At 51.5% G+C, this 26,973-nt stretch overlaps 1 protein-coding gene across 1 annotated transcript; it reads left to right on the top strand.

The window, feature by feature from the left end:
• Positions 1-26,973, top strand: DRGX (dorsal root ganglia homeobox). Its single transcript, XM_056850271.1, has 6 exons — positions 1-36; positions 2,653-2,750; positions 3,202-3,303; positions 8,913-9,085; positions 11,599-11,711; positions 26,708-26,973. The coding sequence occupies exons 1-6, from the start codon at positions 3-5 to the stop codon at positions 26,971-26,973; spliced, it is 786 nt and encodes a 261-aa protein (XP_056706249.1). The 5' UTR covers positions 1-2.

Below are 26,973 nucleotides of genomic sequence, written 5' to 3'. Positions count from 1 at the left end.
CCATGTTCTACTTCCACTGCCCCCCGCAGCTCGAGGGTGAGTGTGGCGCTGGATCGGGGCCTGGCGGACGGGCTGGGCCGGGGGAGCGCAAGGCCGAGCCGTCGAGGCCGGCGCCGGGCAACCGGCAACTAGAAACTCCCGGCCAGTGGGGTCCTGCGATTCTCCGCTCCCGAGGCTGCTTTGGGGGGGGGGTGGGTGCTGGGCCCGGGGGTCGCCGCGCTCCTCCCAGTGCCATTTCGCCACCTGCCTCTCCTCTGCGGCTGGCGGGGGGGAGAGCAGATGTTCCTGTTCCGCCTCTAATCGGGGGGCTTTCCGAAGGTAGGGCAGGCCCTCCCCCCTCTCGCCCGGGGGCAGCATCCATCTTCCGCGCCCTTTTCCCAACAGGCGTCGAAATGGGGCTGGGGGGAGGCGAGCGGCGGAGCCGGAGCCGGCGGGGCGTCCGCCGCGTCGGTTCGAGCGGGTCCGTTTCGACCAAAAGGTTCGTGTCCATTTCCAAGTTCTGGTCCGTTTCCAAAGGCAAGGCCAGAGGCCGGATCGGGAAGGGAGAAAGAGAGGCGGACAAAATCCGAGTCTTAACCGGCTGCCGGCGGATCTTGCTCGGGAGAAAGGCCTGTGGGACTGAGAGGGGCTTACCTCCGAGTAAGCTTGTTTCGGCGCTGCACCCAGGAGAGACGCGTGGAGTTTGGCGGCTGACGGGAAGAGCTTTTTTTGGGGGGGGGGGTCTTGGCCCCGGCTTGGTGGTTTCCGAAGAGGCAGAGAGAACCGGCCGGTCTCTCTGGGTCCTCGGGACACCCCCACCCGGCCGCGCGCAGTCTTGCGGGCCGATTCTTCTCTGGCACCATCCCTGGATGACCAAGAGTCTGACGCCGGGACCCGACGAGCGCCGGCCTCCGGCGTCGTTCCCCGAGGCGGACAACCGACCCCAAAGGTCAAAAATGGCACACCGTTACTTGGAAGTAAACCCCGCTGACCTGAGTGCCGTTTCCTGCCGAGCAAGCAGCCGCTCCCCGAAAGGGGAAGACCCGAAAGGACTGAACCACTCAGCGCCTGGCCGGCTCGGCGGGGCTTACTTCCAAGTAGCCGGTGTGGATCGGGATGCGGGAGCCGGTCGATTCGTTGTTGAACCCCCAGATCAACTGGACTGAGAACGGGGGAGGCGCGGCGGTCGGCTTTCTGGGGACAGGATCGCGCCCCTTCCCCGGGCAAGCGTCTGGTCGAAATGCGCTCTGGGTACCAATCCAGCCCGGCGGGTTCTTAGCGCGGGGCTATGCCGCACTTTGCACGGGGCTACTCTGGAGTAAACGACCGGGCCTTGCAGCGACCATCAAAGGCAGTTCCCAGGGAACCTTCTGGAGCAGCTCGAACTGAAACCCAGCCTGGGCGAACCCCAAAACGCGAGAAAAGGACCGCTTCCCGCAGGCGCGGAAGAGGATGGAGGCCCAGCGGGCCCCGAGGCCCTAAAAATTGCTGTTGGTGGGCTGGCAAAAATCAACATTTTCCTCCTTTCCGCCCGTCGAAATCCTTCGGCTTCGCCCTCGTTAGGACGGGCGCTTCAATGGGACACTTCTACAAACGGAATCCAAGCCGACGGAGGAGCCCTGGCGGCCCCCGGAACAAACCCGCCGGATCTTGGCTCGAGAGGGCTTCGTGGATGGGTCTGAGGGTTGGGGCGCTGGACCTAGAGAGCCGGGCTCCCCGCCCTCGGGCGCCGCAGGCTCCTCCCGGGACTGGCCGGGCTCCCCACCCGGGACATTCGTCTCTGGCCGCGGCCGTCTCTCCAAAGGGCTCGAAGATGGAAAATTGCATTTATCTGGAGGTGGTGGTGGTGATGGGGGGGGGGGGGGGAGAGATCTGGGAAAAGTGAATCTAGACCGGGTGTGTGTGTGTGTGTTTCGGCTTCGGCTTCAGCGAGCGAAAGGACCCGCCGGGTCCATCCACGAAGCCCGTTTTCCAAAGGGCTTGAGCCGAAAACGGCGGTCTCCGTCCGGGACTGCGGGCGCCTCCGCGCTCCGCAGCCGGCCTTCCCTTTCCTTCCGAGGGCCTTCCAAAGACCCAGGCTCGACGGAACCCACGGAGCGGGGGGGGGGGGTCTCAGGGGCCAGGCAGGGTCGGGGGCCGCCTTTTCCCTCCGCGGCCGACCCGCCGCGGGCCTGGGCGGGAGCGCCTCTCGGCTGGCCGCGGCGTCGGAAAGCTCTGCCCTTGACCTCCTGCCGCACCTCCAGCTGTCTTTAAAACGCGGGTTTCCCATCATTGTCCTTTCTTGCTTGCTTGCTGGGGGCGTGTGGTGTGGTGGCTTTACATTTCCAGACGGGGCGGGCACGGGGGAAGATCCGCGGGATCTGGGCCGAGGGAAGCGCTCCGTCGCGGGGCCATGGACAGCCCGGCGGGGCCCAGAGGGCAAACGCGTGTCCTTGGCTGGTGCGAACCGGAGCCAGACGCCGGTGCCCAAACCTCGACGCGCAGGGAGGCTGGGGGCGTAGCAGGGGCTCGGGTCCCCCTTTCCTCCCGCCCCTCTCACCCCAAATGGTTCTCCGATCTCCGGGGGCGCGCTTCCCTCGGGCCTGACCGCCGGAGCGCGCCGGGGGAGCGTCGGGCCGGGTCGGTGGGGCCCGGGCCTGGGCTGACGGCCGCCGCTTCTCCGCCTCGCTGCAGGTGCCACGCCCTTCGGCGGCCCCTCGACGGCCGACTTCGACGACGGCTTCTTGCGAAGGAAGCAGCGGCGGAACCGGACCACCTTCACCCTGCAGCAGGTACCCGCGCCCCCTTCCCCCGGTCCCCACCGGCTTCTTCCTGCCTCCTCCCCCCCCCCCAACTTCAGAGAGGAGGCTTAGACGGGGCAGCCCACAGGGAGAATGGTCTGGTTGGAACCACTTTGGGGATTTCTGTTTCCTGGGGGTGGGGTGGGGCGTGGGGAGGATCAACCTGGATCACCGACAAGAAAGCCGGAAGGCGGCTAGGGTTGCCAACCTTCAGTTGGGGCCTGGAGATCTCCTGAATTACAACTGATCTCCGGGCTACAGAAATCAGTCCCCCTGCAGGAAATTGCCGCTTGGGAGGGTGGCTTCCCTGGATTTATACCTCGCTGGTCTCTCCCCTCCCCAAACTCGGCCTCGCCCCCCCCCCCAAACTCCAGGAACTACTCATCCTGGAGTTGGCGACCCCCTCCGTCTGATTCTCCCTTGCCTTTCCCCCCCTCCCCAGCTGGAAGCCCTGGAGGCCGTCTTCGCCCAGACGCACTACCCGGACGTCTTCACCCGCGAGGAGCTGGCCATGAAGATCAACCTGACCGAGGCCCGCGTGCAGGTGAGGACGCGCCCCCGGGTTCTCGGCTCCCGGGGACTGGGCTGCGGGGGGGGGGGAGAGGCTTTTTGCACCCTTGCCCCCACCCCCAGGCAGCAAATGAAGCCGATCTGTCATTTTCATGATGCACTTTAATAACATCAACATAATGTGGAATATTAGATTAGGTTGATTAATCGGTCATTCATAATTAACCAGTGATAATGTTCTACACTAATTTGTCCGCGTCTCTAAGGTACTAAATTACATCGATGCGCATCCATTTCCTCGCATTGGCGAGAGAGAGAGCCAGGCCGGCCCGGGAGGGGGGACGACCGGGGGGGGGGCTGCTGGGAAGGGCTGCGGCTCTCCCCGCCAAGGGCTCCGGCCGCCGGCAAGACAGCGGTGGGGCGGACAGGGGCAAGCCCCGCTGCCAGGAAGGGAAACCCCCTCCTCCCCCAAGCTCGGTGCCAGGGCAGCCCCTTCCCAGCCTCCGGCCGGATGGTCTTCTTCTCCTCCTACCTCCTACGGTGACATAATTGACCCACGGACTACTCCCCCCGCAATTCAAACATAATGCAATAAAATTTCGAATGCAGGACTTCTGACAACTCCTAAGGGGGGGGGGTCGTGGATTTGAGTTGCCTTAGGCGGCACTGCTGTTAAGCCCGGCTCTCTGCCGCCCCCCCCCTTCTGCCTGAATACCCGTGTTAGAAAGCCCTTCCCCTCCACCAAATTTCCTTCCTTGCTTGCATCTCATCCTCTTGGGGGAAGGGGGATCCGGTTCCCTTGTGACGGGAGCTTCCTTGGAAAAGAAGACAGCAGATACTGGGGGGGGGGGGATAAGAGGAGGGGCGGTGGCTCAGCAGTAGAGCATCTGCTTGGCATGCAGAAGGTCCAAGGTTCAATCCCGGGCATCTCTAGTTAAAGGGACTAGGCAAGTAGGTGACGTGAAAGACCTCTGCCTGAGACCCTGGAGAGCTGCTGCCGGTCTGAGCAGACAATACTGGCTTTGACAGACCAAGGGTCTGATTCAGCATACAGCAGCAACATGTGTTCAAGACGACCATTCTGCTTGTAAGTTTCATTGGGGTGGGGGGAGTGGAGTTGACTTCTAAGGAAGCCCCCCCCTCCAGTTTCACAGTTCTCCTTGCTGGTATTTGATGGCCAGGCAGTATATTCTGCCCTCCCCTGCAGCAGCTGGTTCATTCCCTGGATAGGAGACCTTTCTCCTTCAACGGCCCCTACCAAGAGCACTGAGGGGAGCAGCGGAGGGGGCGCACACCGGTGACGCACCTGCCCCCCAAAGCCAACTGGTTGCACCAATCCTTTCCGGAGCAGAAATGGATCAGAAAAGAGGATTCTGTAGGCAGAGAGAAACGGAAAGGCGACACAGTAGAAGGAAGCAATGTCCTGCTACATTCATATTTTAGCCCCAGTAAGAAGCCAAGAGACCTTCTCTTGGGCTGCGTTCCTTAGCCAGGAGGTGACCGTGTACAGGAAGGGTGGAGCGGCTTCTGCAGGGCCGGTGTATCCTGCTACAGACAGGGGAAGAGCATCCCTTGTTTCGCCGCAAGGATGAAAGCTGTGTAGGAACTGCTAATCAAAATGGATACAAGTCATGATGCATGGCTATTCACTCCAGGATCAGAGGAGCAGGCCTATCATATGAGGTGCCGAGGAACACAGGCAGGATAATGCTGCTGCAGCCATCTTGTACGTGGGCTTCCTAGAGGCACCTGGTTGGCCACTGTGTGAACAGACTGCTAGATTTGATGGGCCTGGTCCTGGTCCAGCAGGGCTTTTCTTATGGAGGACAGGACTATCCATGGCTACTAGTCAAAATGCATACTTGGCATGATGCATACCTATTCTCTCTGGTATCAGAGGAGAATGCCCTATTATATTAGGTGTTGGGGAACACAGGCAGGAGAATGCTGCTGCAGCCATCTTGCTTGTGGGCCTCCTGGAGGCACCTGGTTGGCTACTGTGTGAACAGACTGCTGGACTTGATGGGCCTTGGTCTGATCCAGCAGGGGTTTTCTTATGTTCTTACATTCTCATGACTCTCCTGGGGATGAAATCACCATTTGCACATTAGTGGATCTCTTGGAATGGTGAGTTCTGCAGGAACAAGCAGTTTCGTATCTGGGAGCCCATTGTCCTAGCTCCGGATCCCCTCTCAGGGAGAACAGAATGTGTTGAGGGTGGATGCAGAGAGAGCCGTTGCAGAGGAGAGCGAGGAGGATGATCGGGGGCCTGGAGACCAAGCCCTATGAGGAAAGACTGAGAGAGTTGGGAATGTTTGGTGAAGAGGAGGTTGAGGGGGGCAGGATTGCTAAGTATTTGAAGGGCTGTCACTTAGAGGAGGACAGGGAGCTGTTCCTGTTGGCAGCAGAGGAAAGGACTTGCAATAATGGGTTAAAATTGCAGGCGGAAAGGTACCGGCTGGATATTAGGAATATATTTTTTTTACAGTGAGAGTTGTTCGACATTGGAATCAGCTTCCTAAGGAGGTGGTGAGCTCCCCTCGCTGGCAGTCTTTAAGCAGCGGCTGGACAAATACTTGTCAGGGATGCTCTAGGCTGATCCTGCATTGAGCAGGAGGTTGGACTAGATGGCCTCTATGGACACTTCCGAGTCTATGGTTCCATGGATCTATTCCATGAATCCTTCCAGGTGGTGAGAAGGGCCCTCAGCAGTGGGAAACAGGGCCTGCTGAATAGCTCCACACACACAGAGGCCCCCTTAGCAGAGGTGATTCTCTCGGCTGGCCTCGGTTATTTATGGGCCTTTTCTAGCCTGCTGTTTCCCTCTCCTTTTTATGTAGGTGCTTGGGGTTAAGACTATGCAAAGATCTAATTGTAGGGAATATAATAGCCTGCCTTTTCTTCCCCAGGGTCATGTTAGTATCTCTTAAAACCCAATGGCTAAAGAGAGATAATGGAATTCACCGCAGTAAATTGGGGATTGTAAACAAATTATTTCTTCTCTAATCAGATTATGCGCCCCTGATTATTAAATCTGAACATGAATCATTGGTCATGTGCGGGGAAATTAAACTGATTATTATTGTTATTTGGACATTCAAATCTCCTTTCTGCCCGTACAGGGAAGGTGACGGCTTGGGGGTCTTCCCCCCACCCTCGCCTGCCTTAAAATGCCATTTTAGCAATTGGTGCCTAAAGACTGAGCTGCAAATTGAGATAAATGGGACAATTATGGGGCATTCAGAAGTGGAAGATCATAACTTCTCCCTGAAAGGTGCAAGGGCGAGATATGGGTGGGGAGAATCAGAGCGTTCGGCCTTGTTTTCGGGTATTATGCAGGCAGACAATGGATGCCAGGGGTTTGTTTAGGCAGCTTTCATGCTGGGACAGGGATGTGGGGGGGGGGGCAGGGGGGGGCCGTGTTTACATTTCTGGCCCCTGCTCATTCAAATATGATTAATGTGCTGGGAAGCCACGTCTTAATCGAAGATGATGTTGTCAAACAAAAACTAAATAGGGAAATAAACGACTTCATCAGGCGGCTTCCTCAGAAGCCGGCAAACTGTCATGACGAAGTCATTAAAATATGATAATGAAAAATAGCTCAATTAAATGTTGTTATAGCTGTGACCTTCATTCAATTAAGACACAAGGAAGTCTCTGCAATTGGCTTTGCGTTTCCCTCTCCTAAATTTAGCATGCGGATAAAAATCGTTATTCAGCCTTTGCTGATACGTGCAATTAAATGCACGCTAAATAATAATTTTTTTAAAAAGGGAACTGTAAATTGCAAGCCCAACAATGCCCAGCAACATTGTAATCCTCTTTTTAAATTGAGCATTTTCTCCACCGTCGCTCAGGCAGGCAGCTTTTCTGTGCATGTAATAACATCCAGTTCTGCAGCCTAGTTAAGCCAAAGTATTTGGGTTCATTCCTCGAGAAGTGGTGGGGCTCTCCTTCCTCGGAGGTTTCTAAGCAGAGGCTAGATGGCCATCGGTCAGCAATGCTGATTCTGTGAACTTAGGCAGATCTTGAGAGGGATGGTTGCCAAATCTATCCATCAACCACACCAACTAGTCAGAGAAACTATCTGATAATCATCTATTTATTTTTATAATTTTTAATATAGAGATTTTAAACGAATATATAGGTTTTTATTAGATTTTTTTAAAAAAATAATGGCTGTGATACAAAGCCCTGACCTGGATGGCCCAGGCTAGCCCGATCTCATTGGATTTTGGGAGCTAAGCAGGGTGGGCCCTGGCTAGTACTTGGGTGGGAGACCACCAAAGAAGCCCAGGGTTGCTACACAGAGGTAGGCAACGGCAAACCACCTCTGTCTGTCTCTAGCCTGGACCTGGATGACCTTGACTAGCCTGATCTCATCAGAACTCGGATGCTAAGCAGGGTCGGCCCAGGTATTTAAGCATTCCCTGTGTTAATTATATCCAGGACTATCTAGCTGAGGTGACATCCCACAGTCAGTGGGTGGAGGCCAATAGTTGCATTGGTAGAATACTAAATGGTTTATTGTCTTTGTTTGCACTGAAGAATTTTGTGGGCTTGTGCCTGCAGTTCCTGCACCAATGCTTTGGGGAAGTTCAGTCTTACAGCCTGGGGAGGGGCCGTGGATCAGTGGTAGAGCATCTGCTTGGCATGCAGACGGTCCCAGGTTCAATCCCTGGCATCCCTGGGAGACCACCAAGAAGTCCAGGGTTGCTAAGCAGAGGCAGGCTATGGCAACGAACCTCTGAACATCCCTTTCCTTGAAACCGTAGGTCAGTTGTGATTTGACAGCACTTTCCGGCATGATACAAATGGGACAAAGAAGTCCGTGAGCATATTAAGGGCACCACCAACCTGGCCAGGAGTGTTAATAAAGCTGCAGAGGTCAGTTCTGGGAGGAAGGTGGTTCCAGCCGAACCAAGGGTAGTTTACCATTGCCATGACCACCCTCTTTGCCAGAACTACCATTGCAAGAACAAACACAAGGTGATCTGTCTGTTCCTGCCCAATTCAGCAGATTAGGCTGGGGGTTAAAATGAGAGTGGGGTGGGGGGTGGTACCTGATTGATGGCCCTGCCCTCCGGCAGCTGTGAGTCAGGACTCAGGACCTTTGGTGTCTCATTGCAGGATGTTCTCTACCAAAGAGCCAGCATGGTGTAGTGGTTAAGAGCGGTGGACTCTAATCTGGAGAACTGGGTTTGATCCCCCACTCCTCCACGTGAGCTGCGGACACCAATCTGGGGAACCGGATTGGTTTCCCCACTTCTCCACATGGAGCCAGATGGGTGCTGTTGGGATAGTCACAGTTCTCTCTGACCTCTCTCAGCCCCACCGACCTCACAGGGGGTCTGTTGTGGGAAGGGGAAGAGAAAGGTTTGATTCTTCCTTAAGTGGTAGAGAAAGTCGGCATATAAAAACCAGCTCTTCTCTTTCAAAGCAGATAATTCCTTCCACTCAGCCCAGGACTGCCTACTCCAGCCAGCAGTCGATGTCTGCCTGGTTCGGGGGAGCTGCTCTCCGCTTCTCTCAGTCCTGTGTCAGGAGGCAGGGGGCTGAAGTGCAAACGAAGCCCCCCTGTGGCAGACCCCTCGGTTTTCTCCACCAGGCCAACCATCGTCGGTCTCCTTCTCAATTCAGGTCTGGTTCCAGAACCGGAGGGCGAAGTGGAGAAAAACAGAGCGAGGAGCTTCTGACCAGGAAGGGCCGAAGGAGGCCATCGCTGAAGTGACTCCCCCTGGAAGGAATCTGAACTCCCCCTCCCCGGTGGACCAAGCCAGGAATAAAAAGGAAACTCTGGAGATTCAGCAGAGGTAAGGCTGCCTTCTTTAGCAGCAAGAACTTCTGTTTGGCCTCAGCAGGGGAGGGGCCGTGGCTCAGTGGTAGAGCATCTGCCTGGCATGCAGAAGGTCCCAGGTTCAATCCCTGGCATCTCCAGTTGAAGGGGCCAGGCAGGTAGGTGATGTGCAAGAAGACCCCAGCCTGAGACCCGGGAGAGCCACTGCCGGTCTGAGCGGACAATACTGACTTTGATGGACCAAGTGTCTTATTCAGTATAAGGTAGCTTCATGTGTTCATGTGTTGGGGAGGCGCCGTAGCTCAATGGTAGAGCATCTGCTTGGCATGCAGAAGGTCCCAGGTTCAATCCCTGGCAGCTCCAGTTAAAGGGACCAGGCACATAGGTGATGTGCAAGACCTCAGCCTGAGACCCTGGAGAGCTGCTGCCGGTCTGAGTAGACAAGGCTGACTTCATCGGACCAAGGGTCTGATTCAGTATAAGGCAATTTCATATGTTTCCACTGTAGGACAGCTCAGTGGAGCCAACAATGGACATTTGTTCACCCACTGCATCACCCTTCAAATTGAAAGCAGGAGGAGGCGGTTGGGGGGGCAGACACAGACTGCCAGGGCCGAGGAGGGATCTGGGCCAAGCAGCCCCTGAGACTCGGGCAGAGTCATTGGGGCTCACCAGCGCTCAGTCCTGGCCCCCACTGCTCCACCCCAGGAAACTTCCTTGTAAGTGAAATGGCCAATCGGTCCTTGAGTGAGTGAATTGCATTCAGTGTCCCAGGAAGGGATGTTCCAGGATACCAGGAGTTAAAGTCTAGGGTTAAGATAGTTCCTGGCTACTTTTGGGTCATGAATCAATTTTCCTTCAGGCCGTATTGGCCAGGGATCCTGGAGGGTTGGGTTTTGGTTTTGCCATCTTCTGGGCATGGAGCAGGGGTCACTGAGGCTGTTGGGTGGAGGTAGTTGTGAATTTCCTGTATTGTGCAGAGGGTTGGACTAGATGACCCTGGTGGTCCCTTCCAACTTTATGATTCTATGACCTCTGGCCTCCTTGGGCAAGCAGACGTCTCCCAGCCTCTGGCGAGCAGGCTTGTTTGTTGGTTTGCAATTGATGTAAAAAATGCTGTCAAGATTGCTTACTGCAAAAAAAATAAATAAAATTGCACTTTACAGTTGTTCTGCCTGAACATTCAGAACCATCAATCAAGCAATTAACAGCATCTGCTAAAATGAGTTTGTGGCAGCCATGAAAACAAAAGGGCCAGTAAATCCGTTTCCAAGTGCCTCTGAAGGGAGATAAAGAGTGGTGCCACTGGCATCTCTCAGGGGTGGGACTTCCACCGTGTAGGGCCCACGGCAGAAAAGGCCCTGCTCCTAGGGCAGGACAGGATGGCCTCTAAAAACTGATCTCCAGCTGATCACTGAAGCTGAGTGGGGAACCAGTAGCTATTCCACGGAGGGCGTCGAAGGGGAACTCCATAAACTGGAAATGGAAAGGAGCTGGTAACCAGCATGGCTGTCTCACGACACCCCCATCCACGACACCCCCATCCACAAGCAGATATCCACCTTCTGACCCAGTTGAACACACATGAACACAAATCAGACCCTTGGTCCGTCAAAGTCAGTATTGTCTACTCAGACAGGCAGCAGCTCTCCAAGGTCTCAGGCAGGGGACTTTCACATCACCTACTTGCCTAGTCCCTCTAACTGGAGATGCCGCGGATTGAACCTGGGACCTTCTGCATGCCAAGCAGATGCTCTACAAATTGAGCCACTGCCCCTCCCCAAAAGAAATTGAAACCTCTTTGGCCCTCCTCGAGGGCAGCTCCATGAAGAAGGTGCCATTTTTGAGGCAGGACAAACCAACATCTTCCTTATGCAATTGTGGTGAGGCTGGACACCCTGAGCCAAGGAGCCTTTAATCGTTTTAATCTGGACACCAAGTCCTATGAGGAAAGGTTGAAGTTGTAGGCCGGGTATGCTTAGCCTGGAGAGGAGAAGACTGAGAGGTGATGTGATAACCATCTTCAGGTACTTAAAGGGCTGTCACATAGAGGATGGTGCTGAGTTGTTTTCTGTTGCCCCAGAAGGTTGGACCAGAACCAGTGGGTTGAAATTAAATCAAAAGAGTTTCTGTCTAAACATTAGGAAGAATTTTCTAACAGTTAGAGTCGTTCCTCAGTGGAACAGCCTTCCTTGGGAGGTGGTAAGCTCTCCTTCCCTGGAGGTTTTTAAGCAGAGGCTAGATGGCCATCTGACAGCAGTGCCGATTCTATGACCTTAGGCGGATCATGAGAGGGAGGGCATCTTGGCCATCTTCTGGGCATGGAGCGGGGGTCACTGGGGGTGGGTGAGAAGTAGTTGTGAATTTCATGTATTGTGCAGGGGGTTGGACTAGATGACCCTGGTGGTCCCTTCCAACTCTATGATTCTATTATTCTGTGAACCGCTCTTCCCTGAGGGGCGGAAGGGCAGGCTCAGCAAGGTGACAGCCTTCTAACCCTCTTCGTTTTCCTCTTCCTCCTCCTCACAGCCTCAGCAGAGCCGTCGGCCCTTCTGGGCCTTTCTTCCCCTCATGCCTGCCGGGGACCCTCCTCAACACGGCCACATACGCCCAGGCCTTATCCCATGTTGCGTCCCTCAAAGGTAAGGAGCAGCTTTCTCGAATCATGATACATTCAGAGGGAGGGTTCATATTCGAGAGTCTCGTCTGATCTCCCCTGGAGACAAAGGGGGGGGGCAGAAATCTCTCCCAACTGGCTAAGGCACAACCCTCTCATTTCAGAGCGATTGGGGGGTGGGATCTGTTTGGTTTAATGACTGCCGAGTTCATTCTGATGTGACTTTTTTGCTTTCCCCTTCTGGCTAAATGCTGGTTTTGTGTCATTCAATTTATTGTCACAAATGCTGTATTTGTTGTAGAGTTATCATTGCGAATGGTGACCCTGAAGAGAAGTGATTTTTTAAATACAGCTTCCAAGGTTGAGCTACAAACTATATACTGTAACACTTACAGATTTTAACTATTTTAATGATATTTTACCATTTAAATACTGTATTTTAATGACAGATTACCACATGGACAGTGGATCACACAGTCTGGTACGGAATTAACTATTCTTCTGGATGTGTGAACATCAACCTGTGATAAACCTGATTGGCCTGGGTACAATAATTTCATAACTGATATTTTTATATATAGCCTGTATTCCAGGCCCTGCGTTTTTAACAATTTTATAGTGTACACCTTGCAATAAGTGTAATTGTTTTGTTATAGTATATAGTTTGTGGCTCAAATCCACATATTTGGTTGAGTCCCCCATCCCATTTTTTGTTGTTCTATTGTGAGTTTTTTTGAGACAAATCCTCAATCTGACATCCAGCTAGCCCTAGGGGTTTGCCAACGCTAGGTCAGGAAAATCCGGGAAGTTTGGGGGTGGAGCCTGGGGAGCCTGGGGTTTGGGGACAGACCTCAACAGGGTATAATGCAACACAGTCCATCCTCCAAAGCATCTGTTTTCTCCAGGGGAGCTGATCTCTGCAGTCTGGGGATGAACTGTAATAACGGGAAATCTCCAGGGTCCACCTGGAGGTTGGCAACCCTAGTTAGAGTGAGTATTTGGCTGGCCTGAAGTAGTGATGCTTCAGGATTGGGCTGTTAGCTGGCAATTCCCGAAACATATTCCAGGGGTTGCCCTGTTCATGTGTTAACCCTGTGTATATCTTGTTCATGTGCACCATGTGTGCAACCTGCGTGCATTGTGCATTCCACCTACTTGTCAAAAAGGGCCAACGTGCATTTGCTTTACAAAGGAAACCAAAGATCATTACCTGGCTAAATGTAGGGTTGAAATAACATGTTTGTATACATGTGCACTGAAGGAGGGCAAGGGAGCTGTTTCTGTTGGCAGCAGAGGATCATGGGACTCACAATAATGGATTTAAATTATGGGCGGAAAGGATATTAGGATTTATTTATTTTTGTTTACAGTAAGAGTTGTTGGACAGTGGAACGGCTGCCTAGGGAGGTGGTGAGCTCCCCCTCACTGGCAGTCTTTAAGCAGACACTGGACAAACACTTGCATCAGGGATGCTCTACAGCAGGGGTATCAAACATAAGCCCCATGCGCCGAATCCAGCCCCTGGAGAGCTCTTACCTGGCCTGTGAGCCAGCCGAGGCAGCCACCCCAACTCTCGATCTGGGCTGGCGAGGCCTGGCCCAGCCTGACCAAGTGACATTTATGTCCAATCTGGCCCTCGTAACAATTGAGTTCGATACCCCTGTTCAAGGCTGATCCTGCATTAAGCAGGGGGTTGTACTAGATGGCCAGTATGGTCCCTTCCAACTCTATGATTCTACGGTAACATGATAATCACTTCATGCAAATATAGAGAAAAATCCTGCATTCCCTGTTCGCATGTTGCAGTCTTATTATATCCGTTTCTGTGGAAGTGTCAACACAGTCACTTTACAAATGAAACCAGGAACCAGTTCCTGGATCAATCCCATGGTGAGCTGTACATGCATTGAATGCAACTCGAGAATTAGTTGACTGGCCCACATAAAAAGAAAAATCAAGTGTGCGCTGCACACTGATTGTATGCACGTTCACCGTCACTTGTGAACAGGGCTTTGGCATTGAGGACAGAGGCATTGGAGAGGGAGGAGACTCAGTAAAGGGGCGTCCCCTTCTGCCCGGGCAGGCTTGCCTTTTTAGAGCAACAGCCTTGATACTCCAAAGCCGGAATCTTGTCCCTTATGGTGTGACACACAGAAGCGTTTCCTGGCAGGAGGTGTGTGTATTTTGCACTTGGTGTGTGTGAAGCGCTGTCAAGTTGCAGCCGACTTATGGTGACCCTGTAGGGTTTTCAAGGCAAGATAGGTTTATTTATTTTATTATTTTATTTCCCAAATTTATAGCCCCCCCTCATTCCCAGCCAGCCAGGCTCAGGGCGGGTAACAATCTTTAAAACACATAAAGGAATCAATCATCAATAAAACATCAGTCATTATGTCAAGGTGGTTTGCCATTGCCTGCCTCCGCCTCATGACCCTGGATTTCCTTGGTGGTCTCCCGTCCAATTACTTGCCAGGGTCGAGGCTGAAAGTGTGTGACTGGCCCCAGGTCACCCAGCAAGCTTCCATGGCAGAGTGGCAATTTGAACCTGGGTTTCCCAGGTCCTAGACTGACACCTTAACCACTGCGCCATGCTGTCTCTGTGTTTTGCACTTGGAGGCCTGGTAAATCAGTCACGGTGGCTGTGGTTGCTGAGTGCTGCTTCTCCCTGTTTGGGGCCAGAGGAAGGATATTCTTGGGCTTCCCATGTTTTCACTGAAGCCCCAGAGGGGGAGTTTCATAAGAACATAAGAAAAGCCCTGCTGGATCAGACCAAGGCCCATCACATCCAGCAGTCTCGGCCAACCAGATGCCTCTAGGAAGCCCCCAAACAAGACGACTGCAGCAACATTTATCCTGCCTGCGTTCCACAGCACCTAATAGAATAGGCCTGCTCCTCTGATCCTGGAGAAATAGGTGTGCATCATGACTAGTATTCACTTTGACTAGGAACCCCGGATAGCCCTCTCCTCCATGAACCTGTCCATTCCCCTCTTCAAACCTTCCACGTTGGCAGCCATCACCACATCAGGGAGGGAGTTCCACAATTTAACTATGCATTGTGTGAAGAAATACTTCCTTTTGTCTGTTTTGAATCACTTTCCAGCTTCAGCAGATGACCCCGCGATCAGGTATTATGAGAGAGGGAGAAAAGCTTCTCCTTGTCTCTTTTCACACAGTGCATAATTTTATAGACCTCTATCAGGTCTCCCCTTTACCGCTTCTTTCCAAGCCGAACAGCCCTAAGTGTTTTAACTGATCCTCATTTTCAGGAGTTAGGTTGTTCCAGTGATCAAGAGCTCTTCCTGTCCCCACGGTCCCACCCCCTCAGCATTTGACCTAAATATGCCGGGCAGTTCTGCAGAAGTATCATTTCTTGGCCTCGTCTCAGTGGATATAGTAAATGGTTGCTTTTTTGAAGCAACCTTCAAAGTTCCCTTCGAAGGATAGGAAAATGCCGATTCCCACCTCCCTTAAATAGATGTGCAGTAATTCCGGAGTCCCCTTCGGCTGTTCTGCCTATGACTTGACTTGTCTTGGGGGCATTTCATCTTCCTTCTCCCTCTTGGATCTCTTCAGCACTTGGGCAGAGCCAATATTGTGTAGTGGTTAGAGCAGGGGGGGTGTCCCCAAATGTGTTGAACCTGTGGGCACATTTGGAGTTCTGAAAGGGGGTGAAAAGTGGCCCCTTCAAAATGGCTTTCCCTTGAGGCAACTTCTTATGAAAAAAATGCTATTGAAATAATTAGCAAAAAAGAAAAGCAAAAACCGGATGCTTCCCGCCCCCAATGTTGGTCTGCTAAAAACTGGATCAAAATTACTTTGAAAGACAGGCTCCTTTCAATCTGCATATGGCCCCATGAAGGAATATCTGCCATTGCAGTGTTGCCTGGATGGGGAAGGATTTTATTACAGCCAGGTTGCAGGACGAAAGAGACAGCCTCCAACTCATAGAGTCATAGAATCATAGAGTTGGAAGTGGTCATAGAGACCATCTAGTCCAACCCCCTGCTCACTGCAGGATCAGCCTAAAGCATCCCTGACAAGTGCTTGTCCAGCCTCTGCTTAAAGACTACCAGTGAGGGGGAGCTCACCACCTCCCTAGGTAGATGATTCCACTGCCAAACAACATTAAATGTAAAAAAAACATTTTCTTAATATCCAGGCGGTACCTTTCCACCTGTAATTTAAACTTATTATTGCAGGTCCTATCCTCTGCTGCCAACAGGAACAGCTCCCTGCCCTCCTCTAAGTGACAGTTAGGGTTGCCAGGTCCCTCTTCTCAACTGGTGGGAGATTTTGGGGGCAGAACCTGAAGAAGGTGGGGTTTGGAGAGGGGAGGGACTTCAATGCCATAGAGTTCAATTGCCAAAGCGGCCTTTTTTCTCCAGGTGATCTGATTTCTATCGGCTGGAGATTGAATTAGCAGGAGATCTCCTGCTACTACCTGGCAGTGGGCAAGCCTAGTGACAGCCCTTCAAATACTTCAAGAGAGCAATAATGTCTCTCTCCCCCCCCCCCACAACCTCCTCTCCTCCAGACAGAACTTTCCCAACTCCCTCGCCTTTCCTCGCAGGGCTGGGTCTCCAGGCCCCTGACCATCCTTGTCACTCTCCTCTGCACCCTCTCCATTCTGTCCACATCCTTTTTGAAGTGGGGCCTCCAGAACTCCTGGCTACTCATGATGCTGCTGGAATGCAAATGCCAGTTTTTGGCCCAAGGAATATACTGGAGTAATACAGGCATTTGGGATTGGGGAGAGGCAAACCTCAGCCCCCTTCCCCCCGGAACAAGCTTGTTTCACTGGCTTCTGAGTTAATTTATAACCCATGAAATATTAAACAGGGGCGGTTGTTTCATGTCCTCCATCTCATGCTTCGGTTGGGGGCTCCCTGAGACCAGGGGGGATTTTTTCTTAGCCACCAAAGAGCTTGTAAACACCCCCCCCCATCACTTGAGGTCATTTCATGCGCTGCGCTAGGAGAGGAAAGGTTTCCCGGAAGGCCCTGTGCGTAGATTTCCCTTCTTGCTCGGATTCCTGGTGATGGCTGCTTAGGTGGTTGAGTGAGGATTTCCTCCTCGGTCAGGCTGGTAAGCAGCCCTTGGGAACGTCGGTGCATTCTCCCCGAGTTTGTGGCTTGGTTCATGTGCTTGCGCCACTGAGGAAGGTCGATTCAAGGGAACAGGGAGGCTTTCTCTTCTCTCTGCTGAGCGGCTCTCACCTGAATGGTGCAGGTTTGTCTGGGTGAGGACTGCCGTGCCAGGTTTGAGGATAGACAGCTGGGGGAGGGAAGTGAGTTTGTAAGGTCTTTGCAGTCATTCCAGTTGCCGTATCCCTTTCAGGACCACATGTCCTGAAAGAATAAAACTGCTGTTATCATGCTGCCCTTGTACAAGTCTATGGTGAGACCACACTTGGAATACTGTGTACAGGTCTGGTCACCACACCTAAAAAAGGATTTTGCAGAGCTTGAGAAGGTGCAGAAAAGAGCAATCAAAATAATCAGGGGGCGAGAGCAACTGCTCTGTGGGGAGCGGTTGAAACGCTTAGGGCTGTTTAGCTTGGGAAGAAGACATGATAGAAGTCTATAAAATTATGCATGGTGTGGAGAGAGTGGACAGGGAGAAGCTTTTCTCCCTCATAATACTAGAATGTGGGGTCATCTGCTGGAGGGTGACCGATTCAAAACAGATAAAAGGAATTATTTCTTCACACAACGCGTAGTTAAATTGTGGAACTCTCCGCCCCAGGATGTGGTGATGGCTGCCAACTTGGAAGGCTTGAAGAGGGGAGTGGACATGTTTGAGGAGGAGAGGGCTATCCATGACTACTAGTCAAAATGGATACTAGTCATGATGCACACCTATTCTCTCCAGGATCAGAGGAGCAGGCCTATTATATGAGGTGCTGTGGAACACAGGCAGGATGCTGCTGCTGCAGTTGTCTTGTTTGTGGGCTTCCTAGAGGCACCTGGCTGGCCATTGTGTGAACAGACTACTGGAATTGATGGGCCTTGGTCTGATCAAGCAGGGCTTGTCTTACATTCTTATGACTCATGTACCCCTCTGGAAGATGTTTGCTGGTGAATCTTCCTCACCTTGCCCAGAATATCTAGGCTATTCATGTTGTTGCATTGTGGAGCCTTTGATCGAATGTGGAATTACAAAGGGAAAACACCTTTGATTTATTTATGCGCCGGACAAAACCTGCCCGCTTAAAAGCCGGAGCCTCAGAGCGGCTTCTTAATGGACAAAGGCAGGAGTGCAATTCATTAATGGGGAGGAGATTATTAATGAGGTAAACAAGAATCTCCACTTTTCTGCGGGATTATCTGTCGCTGCAAGGAGGGGGCCGCGGGGCATCCACTCAACTCCTTCAGAGCTTCCTCGAGACCCTTCCTGCCCCAGAACACCTTGTGAGGAGGAGAATAAATGCGCTCATCATGGGATGACCAGCATAATTCATCCCCAGATCCCCCTCCCCCCAGGCTCCCGTGCACTGATGCGTGCTCTGCTGGCAGAGTGTCCTGCGCCATTGATGGGAAAGCAGCGCTTGCATTATACATCAAGGTACTGAAGAGGATCGATCAGGATCATTCAGGGCCTGTTTGCTGATGGGGCTGCAGAAAGGAGTGTTTTATGGAGACCTAACCGGGGCCTCCACCAGGCGAGCGCTGGGGCCACCGTGGCCCTTTGGGAGAGTAAGGAGCTCCTGGCAGCCAGGGGCAGCCAGGGGCAGGAAGATGGTTGAGGATAGGACTACTAAGTGCCAGATCTCCCAGAAGTACAACTGATCTCCATTCAACAGAGATCAGCTCATGTGGAGATAATGGCCATTTTGGAGGGTGGACTCTTTGGCATTATACCTTGCTGAAGTCCCTCCCCTCCCCAAACCCCGCCCTCCTCAGGCTCCACCCCAAAAATCTCCAGGTGCTTCCCAGCCCGGAGCTGGCAACCCTACTGACAGGGCTACCAAGTTCTAGATCTCCCAGAAGTACAACTGAATGAATGAGTGAATGAAATGTTATTTTATATAGCCATTGGCCATCACAGTTTGCTAAAACAAACAAACAAAATGCAAATACAATAAAGTAGCAAGTAAAATATAAACTAGATAATGGGATATACTAAAAGACTTAAAAGTAGCTCCTTCCAATACCACGTTAAACCTAATTTTCTTTGCTGCAAGAGCAAACAAAGAGACTCTATATGATGTAGATGCATCAGTATTGGATAACAGAAATATAATTTTGTCCTCATCCGAGTGTGTATTGATACCGGATAATATGAGAACTACAACTGATCTCCATGCAACAGAGATCAGTTCACCTGGAGAAAATGGCTGCTTCAGAGGGTGGACTCTAGCATTATACCCAGCTGAGGTCTCTCCCCAAACACCGCTGTCCCCTAGAGTTGCCAGTTCCCTCCCTGGCCACCAGCAAGAGATTGGGGCGGGGGGGAGAGAGAGTTGCCAGATCCAGGTTTGGAAACTCCTGGAGATTTGGGGCTGGAGAGAGCAGGGACCTCAGTGGGATGCGAGGCCCCAGAATCCACCCTCCAAAGCATTCATTTTCTCCAGGGGAACTGATCTCTGCCACCTGGAGATCTGTTGCAATAACCAGAGATCTCCAGCCATTACCTAGAGACTGGCAACCCTATCAGGGGAGGTTCAGAGCCACTTTGCTATTGGTTGGCTGCGAGATCCCGTAGGGTTCCAACTCCAGGTAGGAAAATACCTGGAGACTTGGGAGTGGAGACTGAGGAGGGCAGGGTTGGCAGAGGGGACGGACCTCAGTAGGGTTGGGATGCCTGCCTGGAGTCCACCCTCCAAAGCAGCCGTTTTCTCTGTAGTCTAGTGAGGTGTTGTAATTTGGGGAGATCTCCAGACCCCTCGCTGGCAGCCCTAGCTCACCTTGCTGAGTTGAGGGGAGGTTTAGAGGCTCTTTGATGCTGGTTGCCAGAGACATCCCTTTTCAAGCATGCCCACTGCCCTCTCTCACTCTCTCCTCCAGGGCCCATCTCTTCAGACTCTGTTGAAGAGCCAGCATGGCACAGTGGTTAGGAGCACGGGCTCCAATCTGGAGAACTGGGTTTAATTCCACACTTTCCCACATGAAGCCTGCTGGGTGACCTTGGGCTAGTCACAGCTTGCTCTGCTCTCAGCCCCACCTACCTCACAGGGTGTCTGTTGTGGGGAGAGGAAGGGGAGGAGATTGTAAACCGGTTTGAGACTCCTTAAAAGCAGAGAAAATTGGGGTGTAAAAACCAACTCTCCTTCTTCTTCCTCTTCCTCCTCCTCTTCCTCCTCCTCCATCATTTGATTTTCAGGGTTCTTTTAAAATGCAGTTTGTGAGAATCACAAAAGAGCTCAGTGCTACTGGATGGGGGCGAGAACTCCTGAAGGGTCCCTCTCCCTAAAGGCTGCCGCTGAATTCCCACTGGCTGCCTCTGAACTGGAAGTTCAGTGTCTTTTGTGGGAGCCGGCCATGAAAAGCACGAATAGTTGCTGCTTTGCCTGTCAAGGAAAAACACACGTCACACTGGGGGATTCAGGGGATTACCCAGGGAGCTTCCCTCCAAACATGTTGATTTTTCAAAGTCCAAAACACAACAGTAGGATTTGCAGTGGTAACACACTCTCTAAGGCCATTTATGATTGGTAATTAGCAGCGCGTTCCAGGCTGAAGTGCCCCGCATATCTTTTAAAAGGTTTTTCACGCTGAACCATCATTCAGGAAGTGATTGTGAAGCCGCCTCAAAGAATCCCCTCAAGGAAGCATGCACAATCCTGCCGACGGAACGGATGTGGTCTGTATTGCCAAATTATGAAAAAATGCATGTCATTTTTAGCATGCCCCTTTTCAAGATAGTGTGCTGTGAGGGGCGTATCCATGACTTTAGTGCCCTATGCTCGCCAATGCGTAATTTCACAGGTCTAACTGTGGAACCTATGTACATCCGTGAACAGGGGCATAAAATGGTGTAAATGTACAATTGCTAAATTGTGTAAGTGTAAATTTGAAACAGGATGAGGTGGAGCTCACTTGTTTCATGGGAAGACTCAATGCACAGACTGAGCATGCGCCACATTTGTGGTGACCGGGTATGTTGACCCCTTGTCTCCCTTTCAAAAAATCAGTTATAACTAAGGGGTTTAACGCATGGCCAATTTGTCTCGCCTTTGTGCCTTAAAAGTAGCGAATCCCCGTGGTCCACATGCACGACCATCCAAGGGCTGCTCATCGGACCCACCTTAGGAACGAATTAAGGAAAAAAAAACGGGTTAAGCAATCCCTGGGTGAAAACGCACGGTCCCTTTATCCTCCTTTAATCCCTGTTTCAGCCAGGATTCCATGCATGCGTTTCGCCTAATGTGCGTTCGATCCTGGCTAAAACAGGGATTAAAGGAGGATAAAGGGACCGTGCGTTTTCGCCCCCTGTTTTCTAGCGATCTTTTCGGTGCTAAACCGCTACTTTTTTTTAGTTCGCCACATTACCGGAACGCTGGCGTGCGTGTAATGACTCCACAAGCTCGCTACTAATGCCCCTTACCAGTCTCCCCCGTCCCGCCCCCTTTCCTGCGCGAGCAATTGCCGCTTTCCCCGCCATTTCCCGTCATTCCTCATTCCGTCACTGTATTGGTCGTGTGAGGGCTTTATTTGTGGGGATTTATTTGACTATTTTTTGAGACAATGGTATACCAGAACGCTGGTGTTCCAAGAAAAAAAAAGGGGGGAGAATCGCCCTTTGATTGGATAACCCCTCAGCCAATCCTTGGGCGATGTCACTCCCCTGCTATCCCACATTGTGGACTATCCCACATTATATGGGTGGCTCAAATGCACGGGGAGCCTCTAGCAGCTACTTGTTTCAGACTTATAGTGGGATGGACTAGCATCATGCGTTTGATTATCCAGTCTCAGATTAAAATATTGTGAGATGAGAGAGTAGCAAAGAGGAACATTCTGCCCATTCATTAATCCCCTAAGTGGTTCCTGAAGGATTCAGTTTTTCTAAGACCAATAAGTGGGGGTTGTTCGCAACCTGGTATGTTATGTAAAATATGCCAGTGTCGGTGCACTATTCTTTTTATGTCATAAGTGAAATGATTAAATACCACTGTTTTTATGATCCCTGTGACTTTAACTGTGGGGTCATGTGAAATGGCTTTATAGTAATTTACATCATCAAGCTGTCTCCGGTTTTCCTCATCATACTGTGTACTGTCCAAAATGACCAAAGCAGACCCTTACCGGCTGGTCTGCAGACAATGGTAGAATCTGAGGCAATTCCCTATAGTATGCCGGGAATTTCACAGTAGACCTGTGAAATTATGCATTGGTGAACATAGGGCATGTATTCGCGCTAAAGTCATGGATGCGCCCCTCACAGCACACTATCTTGAGAAGGGGCATATTGAAAATGACATGCATTTTTTTCGTAATTTAGCAATACAGACCACGTCCGTTCTGTCGGCAGGACTTATGGAAGATCCTTCTGAGACAGGAAATGAAATATATCTTCCTTTTTAAAACTTTAGTGCCCGCTGATCTGAACACTGATTTTGACTTGTCATGTTTTCTCTAACTTTCCTTTAACTTCCTTCTGGTTTCCCTTAAATTTCTTTAAACTCCTTAAGAATTTCCTTAAAACTCCTTAAGAGTATCCTCATCCCCGTTGAGAAGATTGTAAATAATAATTTTGTAAACAATAACTTTCCAAATTAATCAAAATAGAATGAAGATAATATTGGCATGCTGAATGACTGTTCCTTTAGATGAAATAACCTGACTCATGCATTAGGTGTGTGACTCTGCAGCTGACGGTGGTTTGCCACCAACAGCATTAAATTGGATCCATAGCAATGAGACCACTGAACCTTAGGACAAAGAAAGGGAACCCATTGAGGTTTTGGTGGTCTGAATCTTATGGTAAGCATGATGATTTGCTTTTCTGATGCTCCTTTAATAATAATAATTTAAGAGGGACTTATAGTAAAAAATGTTATTTTTTGTAGAGGTGCTTCTCACCCTTTGAAGTGGTTGAATACTGGCAATTCGCTGTGAAAACTGCATTGCATGTTGGCAATTTGCCGGGAAATTATACCGAGGCCAGCTTACTGATGAAGCAGTCTCTTTGGCGAAACACACACTAATCTAGAGGTGGCATCTGGATGTTGGCTCCACCCCCAACTATCCAGGAATTTCACAACCTGGAGTTGGCGATCCTAATCTAATTGCCGCTCCATCCCTAATTTATAGGGTTGCCAACCTCAAGGTGGTGGCAGGAGATTTCCTGCTATTACAACTGATCTCCAGGCGACAGAAATCAGTTCCCCTGTAGGAAAATGGCCACTTTGGCAATTGGACTCTATGGCATTGAAGTCCCTCCCCTCTCCAAACCCCGCCCTCCTCAGGCGCCACCCCAAAAACCTCCCGCTAGTGGCGAAGAGGAACTCGGCAACCCTACTAATTTTCCCCATTGTCATGGGGTCCGTGCGGAAGGAATCCCTTTGCGAAGCAGAGCATGGCCTAGGGTGGTACTTGCGATCGAAATGTACTCTTGGCAGAGTTGAGGCAGGACTAATTTAATTTTTCCTGTCAGTCTCTCCCGAGCAGATCAATTAAACTGCCAAGTGGATCAAATATTTCAGACTGTATTTATTACATTAAGTATTTATGTCCCGGCCCAGCCTTTCAAGGATGATGTCATACGGCAGGGGAAGGTGCTTCAGATCAATTCTGCAGAATCTGCTGTAACCTAATGGAGACCTAATTGTGTGTTTTAATTTAGAATACAAGACAGCCGGGGGGGGGGGATGCGGGGAGGGAGCATCTGGTGCTGCAAATGCCCATGTCAGCGGCCAAGTGGGGGGGAATACCAAAGCCTGAGGAACTAAGGAAGCTTTTCCTTTGCAGCCGCATTCAGAGTTCGAGACGCCAACTCCACCTTGGAACATTTGACAGTGGAACCTGGGGAGGGCAGGTTTGGGGAATGGAGGGACCTCAACAGGTAATAATGGCCATTGAGTCAACCCTCCAAAGCAGCCATTTCCTCCAAAGAAACCGATCTCTGTTGTCTGGAGATCAGTTGTAATTAGTGTTGCCAACCTCCAGGTAGTTGCAAGTGAAATCTTCATAACAAAGTAGCAAGGGAGACGATCGTTTCTATTCTTCTTCAGGTAGTAGCTGGAGATTTCCTGTTATTAAATTGATCTCTGGGTGATAGAAATAAGTTCCCCTGGAGAAAATGGCCGCTTAGACAATTGGACTCTATGGCATTGAAGTCCCTCCCCAAGCCCCACCCTCCTCAGGCTCCACCCCCAAAATCTCCAGGTATTTCCCAACCCAGAGCTGGCAACCCTAGTTGTAATGCTGGAAGATCTTCAGGCCCCACCTGGAGGTTGATGATCCTATTCCGAGTCCTTTGGAGTAGGGTTGCCAAGTGCCCAGTGGTGGCGGGTAAAATCCCTCCGATCCACCAGGCTGCCCGCCGGCCAGCTGATGGCTGGCGGGCCCTCCGTGCATGCACGCACACATGTGGACGCTCTAGCAATCTTGGATAAAACTCTATGGAAACCATAGAGTTTTAGCCAAGATCGCTAAAGCATCCTCATCGCTTCCGGGTAAACCCAGAAGTGAAGTAGGCGCATCCTGCGCTGCAGCCACGGCCCCAGAAAGCTCCCGCGGTGGAGCTATGGGGCCTGGCAAGCCTACTTTGGAGTCAGCTCCTTGGGACAGTGGTCATAGAAGCATGCCAAGGGGAGGTCCCTGCTGTGATGGTCTGTTTGGGTTTTTTTGTGGTGCATAGTTAAATTGTGGAACTCCCTGCCCCAGGGTGTCGTGATGATGGCTGCCAACATGGAAGGCTTGAAGAGGAGAGTGGATATGTTCATGGAGGAGAGGGCTTTCCATGGCTACTAGTCAAAATGGCTACTAGTCATGATGCATACCTATGCTCTCCAGTATCAGAGGAGCATGCCTATTACATTAGGTGCTGTGGAAGACAGGCAGGATGGTGCTGCTGCAGTGGTCTTGCTTGTGGGCTTCCTAGAGGCTGGTTGACCACTGTGTGAACAGGCTGCTGGACTGGATGGGTCTGATCCAGCAGGACTTTTCTTATGTTCCCTTGAAGTATCTTTGCACAAAATACCAAAAGCACATTTGAGCCTCTCTTCCCCAGCACAACACATGCATGCACGCATGCCGTATGCTGTCGCTTTGTGCATTTGTGAATGCTGTTTTAATGAATGAATGAATTATTCAAACTTTTATACCCAACTTTTCATCATGGTTCAAGGCGAGCTAATGGGGGGGGGGGAGGAAATGGAAGGGCAGTGCTGGTAAATCGCATGCACATTCTCGCCAATGAGAAACACATGACACACTGTGTGCCTTTTGCCAGGACTGGAGCGGGAGGAGAGGGCAGAATCTTCCCTGTTGGTGTATTTATAGTATACATTGCAATGGAACAGTCTGTCCCCCCACCCCCCGCAGTAGGTAGAGAATGTGAAAGACCTCTGCCTGAGACCCTGGAGAGCTGTTGCCAGTAGTACTGACCTTGATGCACTAAGGGTCTGATTCAATTTAAGGCAGCTTCATGTGTGTTGAATCACTGCTTTAGAGGAATGGCTGTGGTTCAGTGGCAATGCATCTGCTTGGCATGCAGAAGGTCCCTGGTTCAATCCCCGGCATCTCCAGTTAAAGGATCTGGCAGAAAATGATGTGAAAGACCTCTACCGGAGACCCTGGAGAGCCCCCTCCAGTCTGAGTAGACAACGACCATTTATGAAGGGACGTTTCCCCACGGTCACCCCTGCTTACCACTTTGGGGCTTCCTTTTGATTATGTGTGCCTCTCTTGGCCATCAGAGGTTGCCTCGCTCTCCCCATGCGTTTTGCCCATGTTATCCGGATTCTGTCTAAAACAAAATGCAGGCAAAACATGCAGGGGGAGAGTGAGGCAACCTCTGACGGTCGGAAACAGCATGCATAATCACAACGAAAACCCGAGGGGCGACTGCGAGGGAAACAGCCCTGCATAAATGGCCAATATTGACCTTGATGGACCAAGGGTCTGAATGGGTATAAGGCATCATCATATTAAACTAATAGAAAAGCGATTCCACCTAAACATTAGGAAGAACTTTCTGACGGTGAGGGCTGTTCGATGGTGGAAATGGAATACGCTGCCTCAGAGGATGGTGGAGTCCCCGTCTTTGGAGGTCTTTAAGCAGAGGCTAGATGGCCATCTGTCAGGAGTGCTTTGACTGTAGGATCCTGCATGGCAAGGGGAGGATTGGGGTCACTGGGGATGTGGGGGGACGTAGTTGTTAATTTCCTGCATTGTGCAGGGGGTTGGACTAGATGACCCTGGTGATCCCTTCCAACTCTATGATTCTGTAATTCTATGTGCATCTGTTTGGATGCTAGTGGCATGGGAATCTCTCTCATCCACACTTAGAAGTGTCTGTCAGAGGGCAGGACCCTGGAATATCAGCACTGGGGTTGCCAGCTCTGGGTTGGGAAATACATGGAGATTTGGGTGGGCAGAGCCTGAGGAGGGTGGAGTTTGGGGAGAGGGACTTCAATTCCATAGAGTCCAATGGCCAAAGCAGCAATTTTCTCCAGGTGAACTGATCTCTATCGGCTGGAGATCAGTTGTAATAGCGGGAGATCTCCAGCTAGTACCTGGAGGTTGACAACCCTAATCAGCACCCTTTTGGAGTTGAAGGTAGCAGCATCTATCCACCCCAATTAGGGTTGCCAAGTCCCTCTTTGCCACCAGCAGGTTTTTGGGGTGGAGCCTAAGGAGGGTAGGGTTTGGAGAAGGGAGGGACTTCAATGCCATAGAGTCCAATTACCAAAGTGGCCATTTTCTCCAGAGGAGCTGATTTCTATCACCTAGAGATGAGTTGTAATTCCAGGAGATCTCCAGCTCTTACCTGGAGGTTGGCAACCCTAACCCCAACTGCGCTGACGTTACCAGTGGCAGGCGGTGTCTTTGTTCTGTTTCCATCCTCCAGGCAGCCCGCTCTGTTCCTGCTGTGTCCCCGACCACATGGGCCTCTCCTTCCTCCCCACGTACGGCTGCCAGAGCAACCGCACGGCCAGTGTGGCCGCCCTGCGCATGAAAGCCCGGGAGCATTCAGAGGCGGTGCTGCAGTCCGCTAACCTTCTGGCCTCCGGCAGCCCCAGCCCCACCCCGGGGGCGAAGCCTGGCATGGAGACCACCTTGGACAACAAACCTCCCTCCGCCGTGGACCAGGACGAAAGTGAGAAGAGCGTTTGA

This window comes from Euleptes europaea, chromosome 5 (assembly GCF_029931775.1).
Source record: "Euleptes europaea isolate rEulEur1 chromosome 5, rEulEur1.hap1, whole genome shotgun sequence".
In the NCBI taxonomy this organism is placed as follows: domain Eukaryota; kingdom Metazoa; phylum Chordata; class Lepidosauria; order Squamata; family Sphaerodactylidae; genus Euleptes; species Euleptes europaea.
The sequence above is the reverse complement of the archived record's forward strand: the minus strand, read 5'-3'. Positions and strand labels throughout refer to the sequence as shown.